Here is a 16,523-nt window from a genome sequence, read left to right on the forward strand (position 1 = left end):
AGGATTGTGCAGTAAAATATCAATATTTGCAGATGATACAAAAATATGTAAATTAACACAAGAGAGGATAGGATGTGGTTGCAAGAGGATCTAGATAAGTTGGAAGCTTTAGCAGAAGAGTGGCAAATGAGGTTTAACAATGATAAATGTGAGGTTCAGCACATGGGCAGGGGAAATACACATCACCATTACACACTAAGGCTTTATTCAAACAAATGTAAATTGGCCGCCGTTTTCACGGCCAGCTGATATACGCTACCATCTGATGCATTGGATTTCAGTGCATCAGATCAGACAGCGATTTCCACCGCTTTTACGTCAGCCAGGAAAGATAGTTCAGGAGCTATCTTTCCCGACTGGAATATGGCTGCTGCCAAAGACTCCTATGGGATAAACCATAAAGTGCAAGGTACATCCATAGATGAATTCATTAATAGAGCTCCATACCACAATATGTTATACATGTTAACCACTGACAAGAACCACCTGTGGTCACCCGAGAGGAAGCTAGTGTGAAGCGTGCCTTGGGCGTGGTTGGCTTCTTTTACCCTGTTTTTAGCTCTATATAGACATTTCTATGCACTTCACTGATAATGTGTGTACGGTGGTTCTTGTCAGTGGTTTATATTCACTGGATATGTCTATGGACTTAAATATTGAACACTGATATGAAGCATTATTTGATGAATTTTTTATATATGCACTTTGCACTTTATGACGGTTTTACACACTCATGAAGTAGATAGATACGTCTATATATTTATCCAGGTGTTGATTTTGCCAGAGAAGCTCATCTTATGTATTTTCATGTATTGATGGTTGTTATGTTTTATGAATTAGTGGGATATATTTTTTACTTTGGTGTTATTTCATCTGGCACGATTGATTGTAGGTGTTATATAGGATTTTTGTGCGGTTGGGTAAAGGTAGATGTTGATATATTTCCAATCTTGTTGTGATTATACTAAAATTAACTCTGAACCGTTTCTGGTTATGGGTAGAGATGAGAGAGCATACTCGCTAAGGCACAGGTGTCAAACACAAGGCCCATGGGCCGAATCCGGCCCGCCGCCTCATTTTCTGTGGCCCACCAGCTTGCAGTAAGTTGCCTCACCTCCGTGCTGTTGTCAGTATGCGATCTTCTATCGGATTGTTCTGTCCAGTGCAGACAGTAATAGAGGAGTACCGATAACAGACTGACAACGGCCGCGGAGGAGGGAAGAAGGCTGCAGAGAACATAAGAGCGATGCTGAGGAGGAGCAGCTGCAGGGTGAGAGCCTGGTCAGCGCTGACCTCCTCTCACCGGCCCTAACTCTATTCATGGCTGCAGGCCTGGGAGACATCAAGGGCCCAAGTATGCAGGAGGGCCCCAAGGACTAAGAGCAGCCGATATACCTGCCAGTGGGACCATATTGGATGCAGGTAAGTATAAAAAAGTGTATAAAAATGTTAAATTTGTGCGCCTGTTCACGCGTTTTTACGGCCGTGTGAGAGAGGCCTTAATCTGCAGTTGCAGTTTGAGAGATACGATTTTTTTTTGCTGCTGCTGTTTTTACCCATCAAAGTAATCAGACAAAGAAGCCGCACATCTGCAACTTACAGCGTCCGCTACATGTACTGTAAGGGGTCAGAGACGTTACCCCTTTATATGTAGGAAACACCATAATAGAATCTGGGTAGAATGTACAGTGTCAATTATTGATAGGAAAATGAGCGATTTGTGTCAGTGTAACAGGCGATGTGCTGTGATGGCGCGGTGTGACATATGGAGACGGAGGCAGGTCATTACAGCAATAACAGTTTTTATTAATATATATATGACATGTACAGCATGCCACTCCACTGGAGGGTTCATATACTTAAATGTTGTATTAGAACATTACAATATTGTAGCATCTTGACAGCAACTAAACATTCAATAGAATCCAAACAGTTAATTACAATGTAAGGGCTTAACACATCGTTCACTATAGAATGGCAGCAGTAAGGCACGGGTCAATCAGGCCTCTCCCATATCTGCCCAGTTTGACAAGAATTTACCAATCACTTCTCAAAAGTTCTGATAAATATAATGACTGGGCTCTAACTCTAATTTCAGGTACTCTGCTCAGATGGGCAGCTGCTGGGATTCCACATCCAGCTTCTTCTGCACACATTGTGTGTAAGCTGGCGCTATATTCAATACCATCTGGTAGCATTAACTCTTTCATACGAGCCTCCAATTCACCTGCTGTAATACAGCAGGCCTTTTCTTTGTCCACACAGCAGCTTCTTCGTGGGCCTTTACATAGGCCCCTTGGTCTCTATGAGCGTCCTGCTAGTTGAGCCCCTGGCAGTTGACCAGCATGGGGCACAGCCACTCTCACCATTCTTCTTACTAGTCGGCCTCCACCACTTTAAAAGTTTGCTGCATCACACTCCTCTGCTGTCACAGTCTGGTGCTTTTATATGGTGCCTATTTGGCGCTTAAAATCTTCTCCCCCTTTGAGGACAGGACCTGGCACTGTCCCTACATAGTGCTGTTCTGGGCAGGGACACGCTAGCCATGTCTCCACCATGTCACTGAGTGGACAGATCCTCCTCTCGGTGCTTGGAGTGTCTCTCCAGTTCTCTGCCTCTATCCCCCTCCCGATCCCTTAACTGACTGCCATTGAAGCAGCATCCGCTCTGTCATCCTGTGTGGATGTGCTTCTCCACCACCTTACATTAACCGAAAAATCAGCCATGCTGCTAGTTACTAAGGGAAATGCTGTAGTTGCTAAATTATCTACCCAAGCAACATATTGAGTGCTGTGCAAACAGTGCTGAGTGTCCCATCTGCTCTAAATAGTCCCCAACTCCCCGCTGGTATGTTTCCATATTTAAAATGATATATGTGTAAAATCATCATTTGGGCTTTATATTGGTTTTAATTCTTCCATTGCTTTAGGCTTGTTTTAAATGGGTGACGCGATATGGCTGAAAGAAAATCGCAATGCTATCACGTCTGTGGTCTGTGCGATATCACTGCATTTTCTCGTGGTGATATTGTGTTTTTGTGTTGCTACCAAGTCATGCATGGTGCTACAAAGGATTTTCAGGGGGCTTGAGATATAAGCCCTACCCTGAATATAAGCCCTAGCTGCAGAAAAAAAACAGACAAAACAAATATATCACCTTAGTAGCGCTGTCAGCTCCGTTGCGATTTCTCTCAGGTCCCCCGCACTTGTCTTCAGGCATCTCAAAATGGGCTAGCCTTTCATGCCCCATGTGTATTACTAACCCTTAGGTGTCCTTGACCCTGTTGCAGGTTAAGTGGTTGTCCTTCCTTGGACCAATTGTGTTAGGTATTACCAGGAGCGCCCCACATGGCTTGCTGTTTGGAGATGTTTTGACCCAGTTGTCTAGTCATCATAATTTAGCCCTTGTCAAACTCACTGAAATGCCTATACGGGTCCATTGTTCTTCCATCAACTTCAAGTAAGTATAAGGTCTCTTTCCCACGAGCGTATATCAGCGGGCCATTTTCATGCCCGGTTGATATACGCTGTGATCTGATGTATTGGATTCCAATGCATCAGATCACATGGCTGTATTCCTGAGACCTAAAAGCGCCCGGACGGCCAATATAGCGCCGGGCGTTTTTATGTCGGGCCCAAAAGATAGTTCTGGAATTATCTTTTGGGCCCGCATTCGTTTGCCGCTGCATGGGCCCCTGTAGGAGCCCATAACAGCGGCTGAAGGTGGGAGGGAGTTTAGCATCGTGGCTGCTAAACTCCCTCCCTCTGCTCTCCTCCCCCTCACAGGCTCACCTCTGCTCTCCTCCCCGCTGACTCTTTACATTGGGAGGGGGTGGGACAGGGACAGAGCTCAGCGCCTGCCTGTTCCGCTTCTTCCCATTGCTGGCTGCGGACAAGGGGCGGGACATGGGTAGAGCTAATCTCCCGCCCTCTGCCTGCCTCTTGTCCATAGCAATCAATGGGACGAGGCGGGACGGTATGGCTTTTAGCTTGGCCCGCCCACACCCATTGAAAAAAAACGAACTGGAAGGAGAGCAGAGGTGAGGATGCAATGGGGAGGGAGAGAGGGGAAAAGGGCGACGGCATGGTAGTCTCAGCGTATATGCGCTAAGACCCATGCTGTGTGAACGGGCGCACAAAGTTTGATTTGTGCGCCCCTTCACCAGTTTTATCTCTCACAGCGTAGCGTATATCGGTCGGTCGTGATAACGGTCGGCCGATAATACGCTCGTGGGAAAGAGCTCTTTCACTCATATATATCTCTTGATTCAGCATTTCAACTCTCATAAGTCCATAAGTTTAGTTTATGGGGCTCATAGGAGCTGACAGATTCCCTTTAAATGACATATTACCTTCACACAGATTTGGAAGAAATGACTCAGACCAAGTACAATAAGTTAAAAAATGTAACATTTATTATTTGTGTATTATATGTGTTTTGGTTGTTACCTCCCATCACTCACGTAGAGGGAACAGCAACACGCAGGACAGGAAAAACCCCCTGTGGAGGAAACCTGTAGGGAAACCATGGCCGCTGTACTGCCCTTCCTCCGGGCATACTAAGGGAGGTAACACTATAAATATGTGCAAGGTGACGGTGTGTGACTATCTACAGTGACTGCATGTGACTATCTACATAGTGCGGGTGTGTAATAATGTTTATTGAATGTGTTGCTGTACAGTATGTGAGTATGTGCCATGTATGTTGGACTTACCACATCGATGGAAGCCGATGGATGGTCTTACAAAGGGCGCAGGGTGGAGGTGGGGTGCCGCATGGGCCGTGGATGATGAACTCCTGATGATGTCTCCTACACCTGCGAATAGCCCAGCTGTGATGGACCTGCCGCTGTCTTCTCCACGCCCAATGTGTAGGATCTTCTGCCATAACCTAGGATTAAACAGCATGTGATTTAGTATTATTATCACACAGACTCTTCATTCAAGACTGGAGTGTTTTGTATTATTCTAACTAACCTGCTCGCAGGTGCTCCGGTCCACCAACGCATTCATTCCCATCCGAAGGAACAGGTCGTAACGTCTCTGATGAAATTGGTCCATGCTCTTCCTCCAGTCAGCTCCTAAGGTCCAGGCGTAGATTTCTTTTTTGAAGTTGATGTCCTCCTCCATCTGGTTGGCTAAGAAACTGCCAGAAAAAATTAGTATTCATCTTTATATTTCTACATCCGCCTGTAAATACAAATCTGTTCTAATAAAAGCAACTCACAGCGCTGGGAAGAAGTTTATTCTATATTCCTGGGTGTGCAGTCCGGCTCTTCGGAAGTATACGAGGACCATCGCCAGGAGATACTGGTGGGAGGAGGAGGACAGTGAGAGGCTGGAAGTAGATGTACTTTCTACATAACTCTGCAGAATTTGTACAGTTTGTTTTTTTGCTGTAATATTTAAAAAAAAAAATATCTTTGGAAAAAGATAAAATTATTTTCTGCCGCCATAACTCTTTAGACTTCCTGTTGTCATAGTGGTGTGAAGGGTGTTCTTTGTTGTAGTTTTTATTGGTACCACCTTGGAGTACAAATGACTTTTTGATCGTCTTTTATTACATTTTTTTCTTGGAGACAGGGTGACCAAAAAAGTGCAATTCTGACGTTGTGTATTTTATTCTTCTGACGATATTCTCCGTGTGGTGTAAGTAATGTGATACTTTGGTAGATCAGACATCTACGGATACAGCAATACCAAACATGTTTTTTATTATAAATATGGGAAGGAAGTTTAAGCTGTTATCACTTTTTTCTTTTAATAATTAAACATTTTTTAAACTAATTTTTTTAGTCCCTGTAGTGGACTTTAAATTGCAATTGTTTGATCACTCAGAAGGCCCCAGGCTGCCTTCACAACCGAACGGCACCTCGTGATCACACCAGTATTTGTGGGCCGTTGGGTACCCCAGAATACTGATTAAGATATTTAAAGGGTTAACAACAGCTGCTGTGAGTGTGTGTCAGTTGTCAGAAAGAGCTGGATCCACCTTGTATGTTGTGGGATCAGCAGCCGATCCTACTTCATACAAGCCCTGTACGTCCTGGGGTATGAAGGGGTTAAATATGGTGCATATTCTGTAATTTGGCAGACTTTTTACTTTTCACAATAGTATCTTACCATGTCAGACGTCCTCATGCAGCCATCTCTGGTCAGGAACTTCTTGAAGTAGCAGATCTCTAAAAAAGAGTAATATCAATTAATGTATCAAATGTATCAATCTGTTTAGCAATAAAGTAACAAAATCTCCTCTGGGACATAACAGGGAAATAAATAGCAGAAGAGCGATCCGTTCTGTAGGAGTCTCCTGAGGACCGAGGACATCACATGTGGTGACAGTATCACACAGACAGTAGTACATTATATCAGAGAGGTTGGAGATAAATAGGTTAGAATGAATGACAGGGGAGTAAAGTGTTAATAACAGAAGTGTTACAAGGGAGTAAAGTGTTAATTGTAGAACAAAGCACGAGACTCAGGTCCAAACTTCAGAAATTGTTGGGATACATTCCGAGTCTGACAGCTTCATCTAGGACGGGGTGTACCTGCTGCAACACTAGGAACATTGGATGGAGTCTTACCAAGCATTCTGAAGAAAGCTTCCCTTTCCTCCCGCTGTTGGTAAGGGTCGTCCCTCCATCTCTTCGGGTAGGGTTGTAGGGTGGTAGAGAGTAGACTGTGGTAGGAGGAGAAGATTTTACAATGAGGGCTCTTACCCACTTGTGTTTTTTTAATGCTGCGATATCGCTGCGTTTTTTTAATGCGATTGTCAATGGGACTTTCTAATGTTAAAAACGCATCGCACAGAAATTGTAAAGCACAAAGTTGCGATGCTTTTTTAACATTAGAAAGTCTTATTGACAATCACGTTAAAGAAACTCAGCGATATCGCAGCGTTAAAGAAACCCAAGTGTGTGGGAGCCCTAATAAGAATCTAATGTTCACAATGACCTTCATTGTGTTGTGCTGATTGTCACACTTACTCTTCATTCCGCGGGCTGTCATCCCACTTCCTCTTACGGCTGATCCTTAACGGGGAATAAAAAGGGATTATTAGTAGGACAAACACTTCATATTTTCTATGTCCAGTATAACGACATTAAACATATAGATCACAGTGCTGTCCCTATAGACCTGTCCCGTCCCTCCATATAGTGTAACTGACCCCTATAATGAACTTCATAGCTTACCTGGAGCTCACGTCGTCTCTTCTACACAGAAAAGAAGAAATAAAGGAATTGTCAATAAATATTGTTCACTTAAGTGAAATAAAAAAACTATTAAACAGCGCCATATTTATTACTAATCACCCAAATATCTCCATATTCACAATCAATCACTCAAATGTCCATATTTAGTAATCATTACATAAATATCTGTTTATTAAAAATTACATATATATATAAAATGGCTATTAAGTCACCCAAAATCTCCATAATTATTCATGACATCCACATATGTCTAGATTTGTTTATATCTGCAGATTTCCATAGTTATGCATTATGACCCAAAATCTGCAGCTTCACATACATGTGATTTGTAGCACTGTTGCCTTTCGAGAAAATCCCACAATTTTGTCACCCGTGTAAAAGCGGCCTAAGGGTGGCTACCCACTAGCGATATTTTTTCTTGTGTTGCGAGAGCAAGTGGCTCGCAGCGCAGAGAAAACTCTGCAATATCGCACACTATTTTCAATGGGGCCGGCAGCAGCACCGCCAGCCCCATTGAAAACATAGGAAATACATTGCAGACTTCTGCCACAACTTTGACAGCTATGGCCGAGGGTTTCTTCATCCCAGCAGAAGTCTGTGATGCTATCTTATTGCTTTCAATGGGGCTGGCATTGCTGCGGTCCCATTGAAAGCAGTGAGTTGCAGGAAACCACTGCAGCACTGATTTTCGGGGAAGGGCTTGAAATATAAGTCCTTTCCTGAAAATCGTCCCAGGCTGTTAAAAAAAGTAAAAAAAAAATTTATGCTCGCCCAGAAGAGCTGTCTGGCTCTTCTCTCCTGCCAGGCAGTCTTCTTCTGTCTTCTGGAGGTCGGGGATTGAAAAATCCCTGCCACCAAGAAAGTGCTGGTGTCATTGGCTGAGCGCTCAGCCAATCACAAGCAGCACTCAGCCATTGAATGTGATTGGTTACAGCGCTCAGCCAATCACAGGCAGCACTCAGCAGTAATTTAGTGGCTGAGCGCTGCCTGTGATTGGCTGAGCACTCAGCCAATGACACCAGTGCTTTTTGGGAGCAGGGATTTTTACATCCCTGGCCTCTAAAAGACAGAAGAAGACTGCCATGCCGGAGTGAAGGGAACCGGGTGGTTCCTTTAGGTGAGTATATATATTTTTTTATTTTTTATTTTTTTTTATAGCTAGGGCTGATTTCCAGGGATGTGCTTATATTTCAAGCCCTTACTCAAAAATCATCGCTGTATATAATAGTGAGACATCACAGCGGCCCCCAGTATAATAGTGAGACCCCACAGCAGCCCCCAGTACAATAGTGACATCCCACAGTGACCCCAAGTATAATAGTGACATCCCCCAGAGTGGCCCTCGTAGTAAAAGTGACCCCCCACAGCAGCCTCAAGTATAACAGTGACCCCCCACAGCGGCCCCCCAGTATAATTGTGTGACCTCACAGCGGCCCCCAGTATAATAGTGAGACCCCACAGCGGCCCCCAGCAGTGACCGGCCCCTGCCGGTATTCACTACTAACGTGGTGAGCCGCCAGTGATGGTGCATGCCAGCAGAGCAGGTTTTGCGTGTCGCCTCTGGAACGTGTACCATAGGTTTGCCACTACTGAGCTAGAGGCACCCGACAACATTAGATATACGGAGGAATTACGCGCTAGGGATGAGATGAGGCACAACAAGTACTGTCAGCTGAAAATGTTGGTTGCACAAGAATTGGGGACAAATGTGGGAAAACCAGTTTTATTGCATAAGATACAAGAATCAAAGTCATGCATTATATACCCCGCATGGTGAACGCTGTCAGCATTATATACCCCGCATGGTGAACGCTGTCAGCATTATATACCCCGCATGGTGAACGCTGTCAGCATTATATACCCCGCATGGTGAACGCTGTCAGCATTATATACCCCGCATGGTGAACGCTGTCAGCATTATATACCCCGCATGGTGAACGCTGTCAGCATTATATACCCCGCATGGTGAACGCTGTCAGCATTATATACCCCGCATGGTGAACGCTGTCAGCATTATATACCCCGCATGGTGAACGCTGTCAGCATTATATACCCCGCATGGTGAACGCTGTCAGCATTATATACCCCGCATGGTGAACGCTGTCAGCATTATATACCCCGCATGGTGAACGCTGTCAGCATTATATACCCCGCATGGTGAACGCTGTCAGCGTTATATACCCCGCATGGTGAACGCTGTCAGCGTTATATACCCCGCATGGTGAACGCTGCAGATAAAATAATAATGTCAAAATTGTGGGGTTTTTTTGATCATCCAGTTTCCAAGAAAAAATATCAAAAAGTCACATCTACCCCAAAATGGTATCAATAGAAACTACAGGACGTCCTGCAAAAAAAGCATGTCAGGACACTGTGTAGACCATTAGAGAGTATACCAATCCATGTGCAGCTTCATCAGGGGGGATACCACTCACAGAAAGTAACATGATTTATATAGCATTCATAATCACCGCATACCCCCTATATTATGTATAACCCCTACATTATACACTCTACATATAAGACATGTCTATATATTACACTTCTCATATCAGTACACTTCCAAATAATATCCCCGGACCATATATAAAATACTACAGTATTACTCTTAGTAGTCTCTAGCAGTATAACACATGTTTTGCGCCCCCCCCCCAAAGAAAAAAAAGCAAGAACACAAGAATACAGCAGGTCTGTAAGAAAACTTTTATAATACAGCAGGCTCAGCATATGGCAGTATACAGTCCTCATATTTGGTACTTACCCCTCCACACGGGCAGCGGGCGGTGTATTCTGCATCGCTGATGTAGATGTAGATGGTATAGATGTAGATGGTGTAGATGCAGATGGTGTAGATGCAGATGGTGTAGATGCAGATGGTGTAGATGCAGATGGTGTAGATGCAGATGGTGTAGATGCAGATGTTGTAGATGCAGATGGTATAGATGCAGATGGTATAGATGCAGATGGTGTAGATGCAGATGGTATAGATGCAGATGTTGTAGATGCAGATGTTGTAGATGCAGATGGTATAGATGCAGATGGTATAGATGCAGATGGTGTAGATGCAGATGGTATAGATGCAGATGGTGTAGATGTAGATGATGTAGATGTAGATGGTGTAGATGTAGATGGTGTAGATGTAGATGGTGTAGATGTAGATGGTGTAGATGTAGATGGTGTAGATGCAGATGGTGTAGATGCAGATGGTGTAGATGTAGATGGTGTAGATGCAGATGGGGTAGATGTAGATGGGGTAGATGTAGATGGGGTAGATGCAGATGGTGTAGATGCAGATGGTGTAGATGCAGATGGTGTAGATGCAGATGGTGTAGATGCAGATGGTGTAGATGCAGATGGTGTAGATGCAGATGGTGTAGATGCAGATGGTGTAGATGCAGATGGTGTAGATGCAGATGGTGTAGATGCAGATGGTGTAGATGCAGATGGTGTAGATGCAGATGGTGTAGATGCAGATGGTGTAGATGCAGATGGTATAGATGTAGATGGTATAGATGTAGATGGTGTAGATGCAGATGGTGTAGATGCAGATGGTGTAGATGCAGATGGTGTAGATGCAGATGGTGTAGATGCAGATGGTGTAGATGTAGATGGTGTAGTTGTAGATGGTGTAGATGTAGATGGTGTAGATGTAGATGGTGTCGATGGTGTAGATGGTGTAGATGTAGATGGTGTAGATGCAGATGGTGTAGATGCAGATGGTGTAGATGCAGATGGTATAGATGCAGATGGTGTAGATGCAGATGGTGTAGATGCAGATGGTGTAGATGCAGATGGTGTAGATGCAGATGGTGTAGATGCAGATGGTGTAGATGTAGATGGTGTAGATGTAGATGGTGTAGATGTAGATGGTGTAGATGTAGATGGTGTAGATGGTGTAGATGCAGATGGTGTAGATGCAGATGGTGTAGATGCAGATGGTGTAGATGCAGATGGTGTAGATGCAGATGGTGTAGATGCAGATGGTGTAGATGCAGATGGTGTAGATGTAGATGGTGTAGATGTAGATGGTGTAGATGCAGATGGTGTAGATGCAGATGGTGTAGATGCAGATGGTGTAGATGCAGATGGTGTAGATGCAGATGGTGTAGATGCAGATGGTGTAGATGTAGATGGTGTAGATGCAGATGGTGTAGATGCAGATGGTGTAGATGCAGATGGTGTAGATGCAGATGATGTAGATGCAAATGATGTAGATGTAGATTCGATATCTCAATTGAAGATGAAAGTCGCTAAAATCGCTGTAATAGGAGCAATAGGGAGCCGGTCTCAACTCTAAAAGAGCAATCGCAGACTGGCACCAACTGTCGTTTTCCTGCTCGGCTTGGAAGCAAATCCTGCGATCCTATTGGCTGTTGCTGGTGGCACCTGTCACAATGGTTCACACAGCAGTAGATGTAAAGGGAGGCCGCACTCCCATCATCTTACCTTGCATACTCCTATATTAGGGCTTTGATTGGCTACTTAAAACTTTCCCTTTCTTGTATTTTCCATTATATTATCCATCTAGCGCCATTTATAGCGGCTGCCATGTTGTTCTTGGGTGAGATACAATCTGTCATGCTGTATATTCATACACTTGGGTATATTACAGCTTTATTCTTATATGTTATCTGTAGTACATTTTTTCTTGCAGTCTCTAGAGCACAGGTATCAAACTCAAGGCCCGTTGGCCAAAGCTGGCCCCCTCACTCAGAAAGCATATTTGCTCTAATGTCGCTAATGTGTCGCCAATTAATTTGATTGCGTATTACCGCGGATCAAACGCTTGCAGAATCTGCAATTTCTATCCACTCTTGTGAGACCGACTTAAGGTAGATCTCTACCTTTTTATCACGTGACCGGGGACTGCTCAATGAGGCCACCGGTCACTGCTCCAGGCTCTCGGATACTTTTGGAGAGGGGAGATTAAACTTAAACTTTTTTTTTAACTTTTACGTGATCGCCATTAACCGCTTGATAACGACGATCACATGAGCAGGGACCGCTTACCGTGGCCCTCGGTCACTGCTATAGGCTCCTGGCTACCTTTAGTAGCCAGGAGCAGGCAGATTTCAAATTTCCTGGGCCCTCCATAGCTTCTCTGCTTGCGTACGCCATTTAGAAGCTGGGAAAGGTCCGTGAACAAAGGTGCTGTCGGGGGATGTCGCCGGAGGGAAAAAATGGCAAGATCTAATCCGTGAGGAGAGATAAAACTTTTACTTTGTTTAACTTTTCTTTTATGCACTCGCCGCTATGTATTGGATAACGGCAATCGCATGCTTGGGGGGTCGCACACCGCTGCCCTCAGTGGCAGCTCCAGGCTATCGGCAACCTTCGGCAGTCAATAGCAGAGAACTGTCACACTCCAAATCTCTGCGGCTTTAGTCTACATGGCAAGTATGTTTATACGGCCCTGAGGATTAAAGCCCATACACCGAGGACGTGAAAACATGTATGGGTGGTCACTAAGGGGTTAAATCAGGGTGGGAGTGTTTTGCATGCACATGGGAACATGCTCTGTGTGCACAAAAAGTACATTACTAGGCGCCAATACGCGTGCAAATCTATCACATTAACCTTGTCCATAGCTTCTCTGCTTGCGTACGCCATTTAGAAGCTGGGAAAGGTCCGTGAACAAAGGTGCTGTCGGGGGATGTCGCCGGAGGGAAAAAATGGCAAGATTTTTTCCAACGCATTCTAACTCATGTTGGAGAAACTGCGGACAGGAAGGTACCCTATACCACTTGTTCTGGGAGTGCCCCCAAATTCATAGATATTGGGAAGAAGTATTTAACACCATCCAATCCATTACTGGCATACGCCTGCAGTCTTCACCTCAGCTAGCGCTCCTCCTAATTGACTGCCAAGCAAAATAGATATGCCACTTTCTGCTAACCGCTAAAAACATCATAGCAAAAAAATGGAGAGAAACCCATCCACCCTCAATGGAGGACCTACTGGGCGCAGTTTCAGACCATTATTGTTATGAAAATATATATGCAAAATTCAATAACTGTCTTCCCAAATTTAATAGCACTTGTAATAAATGGCAGCAATTCGAGTTAAAAAATAAGTTTTGACATGTTTTAAAAACTGTTTTGTTGATCTTTCTCGCCTATTGCTTGAATTCAAAGAGCAACTCATCACACCTAAAGTATACAACGCTGTATAAAAAGTAAAATTTTGACATGCTCATTAATTAAAAAATTTGTAACAAAGTACATAATTCTACTTGCATGTGAAGTTTTATGTATATGCTCTTGCTTGCTATAAAATCTAATAAAAATTATTTGAGGAAAAAAAAAGTAATTTCACCTCCCCTCACAGATCGGATTAGGGACTTTTACACGATGGCTGTTATCTGTTGGATAACTGTGATCACGTGACCAAGGACTGAGTACTCGGCTTCCCGTAAAATCTAAAGGCTCTCGGCTACATTTGGCTTTTGCGTTTGCGTCCACCATTCTGCCAACGGGCACATGCACAGAAGCCGTGGTGAGGTCCATGGATAAATGCTGGGGCACTGGTATGTATTTTAATCTCCCCTCACGGATATAATCCATGAGGGGAGATGAAACTTAATCTTTGTTTTTAATTTTTTTTTTTTTTACTTTATAGGATCGCTGTTATTCATTGGGTAACAGCGATCACGTGACCGGGGACCGCATACTGCGGCCCCTGGTGACATCTTCCTGCACTTGGCTACCTTTGCAAGCCTGGTAGCAGGCAAATTTTAAATTTCCCAGGTCCTGACTTTCTGCGCATGTGCCCGAAGTTTTACGTCTGGCGCACATGCGCAGAAGACGGCATTAGGTCGCTGCAGGATCAGAACGCCCTGGGACATCACGGAGGTGAGTAGTTTCAGCTTTCCTCACGGATCTAATCCGTGAGGAGAGATAAAACTTTTACTTTGTTTAACTTTTCTTTTATGCACTCGCCGCTATGTATTGGATAACGGCAATCGCATGCTTGGGGGGTCGCACACCGCTGCCCTCAGTGGCAGCTCCAGGCTATCGGCAACCTTCGGCAGTCAATAGCAGAGAACTGTCACACTCCAAATCTCTGCGGCTTTAGTCTACATGGCAAGTATGTTTATACGGCCCTGAGGATTAAAGCCCATACACCGAGGACGTGAAAACATGTATGGGTGGTCACTAAGGGGTTAAATCAGGGTGGGAGTGTTTTGCATGCACATGGGAACATGCTCTGTGTGCACAAAAAGTACATTACTAGGCGCCAATACGCGTGCAAATCTATCACATTAACCTTGTTCACTGCGCAAACATTTTATGCTGAATCGTGTTCAATTGCACATTCAGTCATCTGAAGAATCCAATATTTCCAGGTTTGTTTTTTTTTTCATTTTGAGGGTTCCTTTGTTGGCAGGCCCATCCTTTTCGTTACCTTGGTTGGCTGCACCAGTCTGTTCACACTAAAGCCTCTTCACATGGCCGCAGATATTTTTACGTGCGCCCGCCGGCGCCATAAAAAAGAGTGAACATGTGCAAAAATCTAATGTTTGTACACCCGTTCAGACAGCATGGGCCCCAATGCATATGTGCCAAGGTCACAGTGCTGTTGCCTCCCCTTCCCTTCCTCTCACCGGCTCACCTCCTCTCTCCTTCCCTCCGAATGTTTGCAATGGTAGTGGGCGGAATGGGGCCGGAGCTAAGCACCCGCCCCTCAGCCAGCAATGGGAGCGGGTGCAACGGGACGGAGCTTAGCTCTGCCCCTGTCCCGCCCCCTCCAATAGCAAACAGCCAGAGGGGAGGAGAGAAGAGAGAGGGAGTTTAACAGTCACGCTGCTAAACTCCCTCCCACCTCCCTTTTCCGTCCGCTGTCATTGGCTCCCATAGGAGTCTATATAGCGGCCGACGTATTCTGCCTGGAAAGATAGTTCCAGGACTATCTTTTCAGTCCGGCGTGAAAGCGCCCGGTGCTATATTGGCCTGGCGCATTTACACCACGGCGATACGGCCATATGATCTGATGCATTGGAATCCAATGCAATGCGATCGTTTTCACGGTTGGCCGATATACGCTCGTGTGAAAGAGCCCTAAAGGGAAGGAAGGGATGATTCCCTCTGTGAACTTTTCTTCTAACATTTATCTCTCCCTGGGGTTGCTCCACTGTTTTGTTTTATCCATAGCTATTTGTCTTCCCTAGTATGGTCAGCATGCGATATCAATTCATTAATTAGACTGATTTCACAGATGCATTATTAAGAACAAATCCATTCATATAAATATTCAAGAATGTTTTTAGAAGATAATAATCCTAAAAAGTAGGAAATGCTGCAGATATGGGTATGTTATTTGGAATAATTCACACATCTGTATACAGCCTTCAAGAAACCAAGTCCACAACACATGGGGGGAGTAATACAAGCAGCTTTACTAAATCATGTCACATTCACAATTACTTAATTGTTCTGCACATAAAATGGAATGAAAATCTCTTAATTAATGAATTAAATCTTCTATTTAAACCTAAAAAAAAACATAATTTATGAATGGGTTTATTTCAGGACAAAACATTTGTTTTGCACATATATTTCCCTTGGAGTCAAAGACTGGTGAGTGGCTCTTATTGGAAGGAGGTGGACTACTGGTTTCTGGATGTTGTAGCCTTGGAGATTCAACTTTTCACAGATATAACATTGATTTGCTTTTGCATGGAACTCCATGTGGAGAAGCATTTCCATAATCAATATGCAAAAAGTGATTCCAGGTAAAAGTAGTTAAACAGGCAAACACACTGTAAGGTCACTGCTCGTCTTCTGCCGCTCTTATGCGGTTCCGGGCAGCTGCTAGCATCCCTCTGCTCTCCTGTTCTGCTTTCATCCAGCAATGAGAAGGTTAACCGGCACAGAGAGGGTTAACCAGCTCTCTGGCTCTCAGCTCACCTGAGGGGTTAATTAGGCATTACTCCCCTATTTAAGCTGAGCTAATGCACTTCTTGTTGCCTCTGAATTGGTGTTTGTTAGTTCCTGATGCGCAGAGTTCTTTGGTTACTCTGTTCTGTCTCAGTTCTATGTTTTTATGAGTTCTGTGTAATCTGCGTCTTCTCTGGCTCTCTGTGTTGGGCCTGTTTGAGGACTTCTGTTCTATCTGATCTGTTTGTACATTTATTTTCTGTCAGTTCCCATTCCTTTTTATGGTTTGCCCTTGCACTGTCCTACATCTGTGTGCTCCTCAGTCAACTACTGCCAACCACTCCAGGGCTAATCTGAGCCTGGTGGGTTGGTCCAGTGGATCCACCATCCGTAGTACACATGTTGTCTGTTCCTATCTTTCCCAAACTCCTCTT

The 16,523-nt window shown here is 44.3% G+C and overlaps 2 protein-coding genes across 2 annotated transcripts in view; one reads left to right on the forward strand and one right to left on the reverse strand.

Annotated features, from left to right (window-relative positions):
• The window catches only part of CDH23 (cadherin related 23), a 996,630-nt gene that overhangs the window by 850,954 nt on the left and 129,153 nt on the right, over positions 1-16,523 (forward strand). The gene's annotated exons all lie outside the window — the stretch shown is intronic.
• LOC136624825 (speedy protein 1-B-like) lies at positions 4,526-6,672 on the reverse strand. Its single transcript, XM_066598751.1, has 5 exons — positions 6,584-6,672; positions 6,123-6,181; positions 5,227-5,309; positions 4,977-5,145; positions 4,526-4,890 (listed from the first exon to the last, which is right to left on the reverse strand). Exons 1-5 carry the CDS (start codon positions 6,588-6,590, stop codon positions 4,711-4,713), a joined length of 498 nt encoding a protein of 165 aa, XP_066454848.1. The 5' UTR covers positions 6,591-6,672; the 3' UTR covers positions 4,526-4,710.

This window comes from Eleutherodactylus coqui, chromosome 4 (genome assembly GCF_035609145.1).
Source record: "Eleutherodactylus coqui strain aEleCoq1 chromosome 4, aEleCoq1.hap1, whole genome shotgun sequence".
Taxonomy (NCBI): domain Eukaryota; kingdom Metazoa; phylum Chordata; class Amphibia; order Anura; family Eleutherodactylidae; genus Eleutherodactylus; species Eleutherodactylus coqui.

Excerpts from the sequence above, each read along its gene's own strand:
- LOC136624825 (XM_066598751.1), bottom strand. Across the intron at positions 5,310-6,122 it reads GCATGAGGACGTCTGACATG|TATCTCCTGGCGATGGTCCT; the intron begins GTAAGATACTAT and ends TCCTCCCACCAG. Across the intron at positions 5,146-5,226 it reads ATAAACTTCTTCCCAGCGCT|TTTCTTAGCCAACCAGATGG; the intron begins GTGAGTTGCTTT and ends TTTTTCTGGCAG.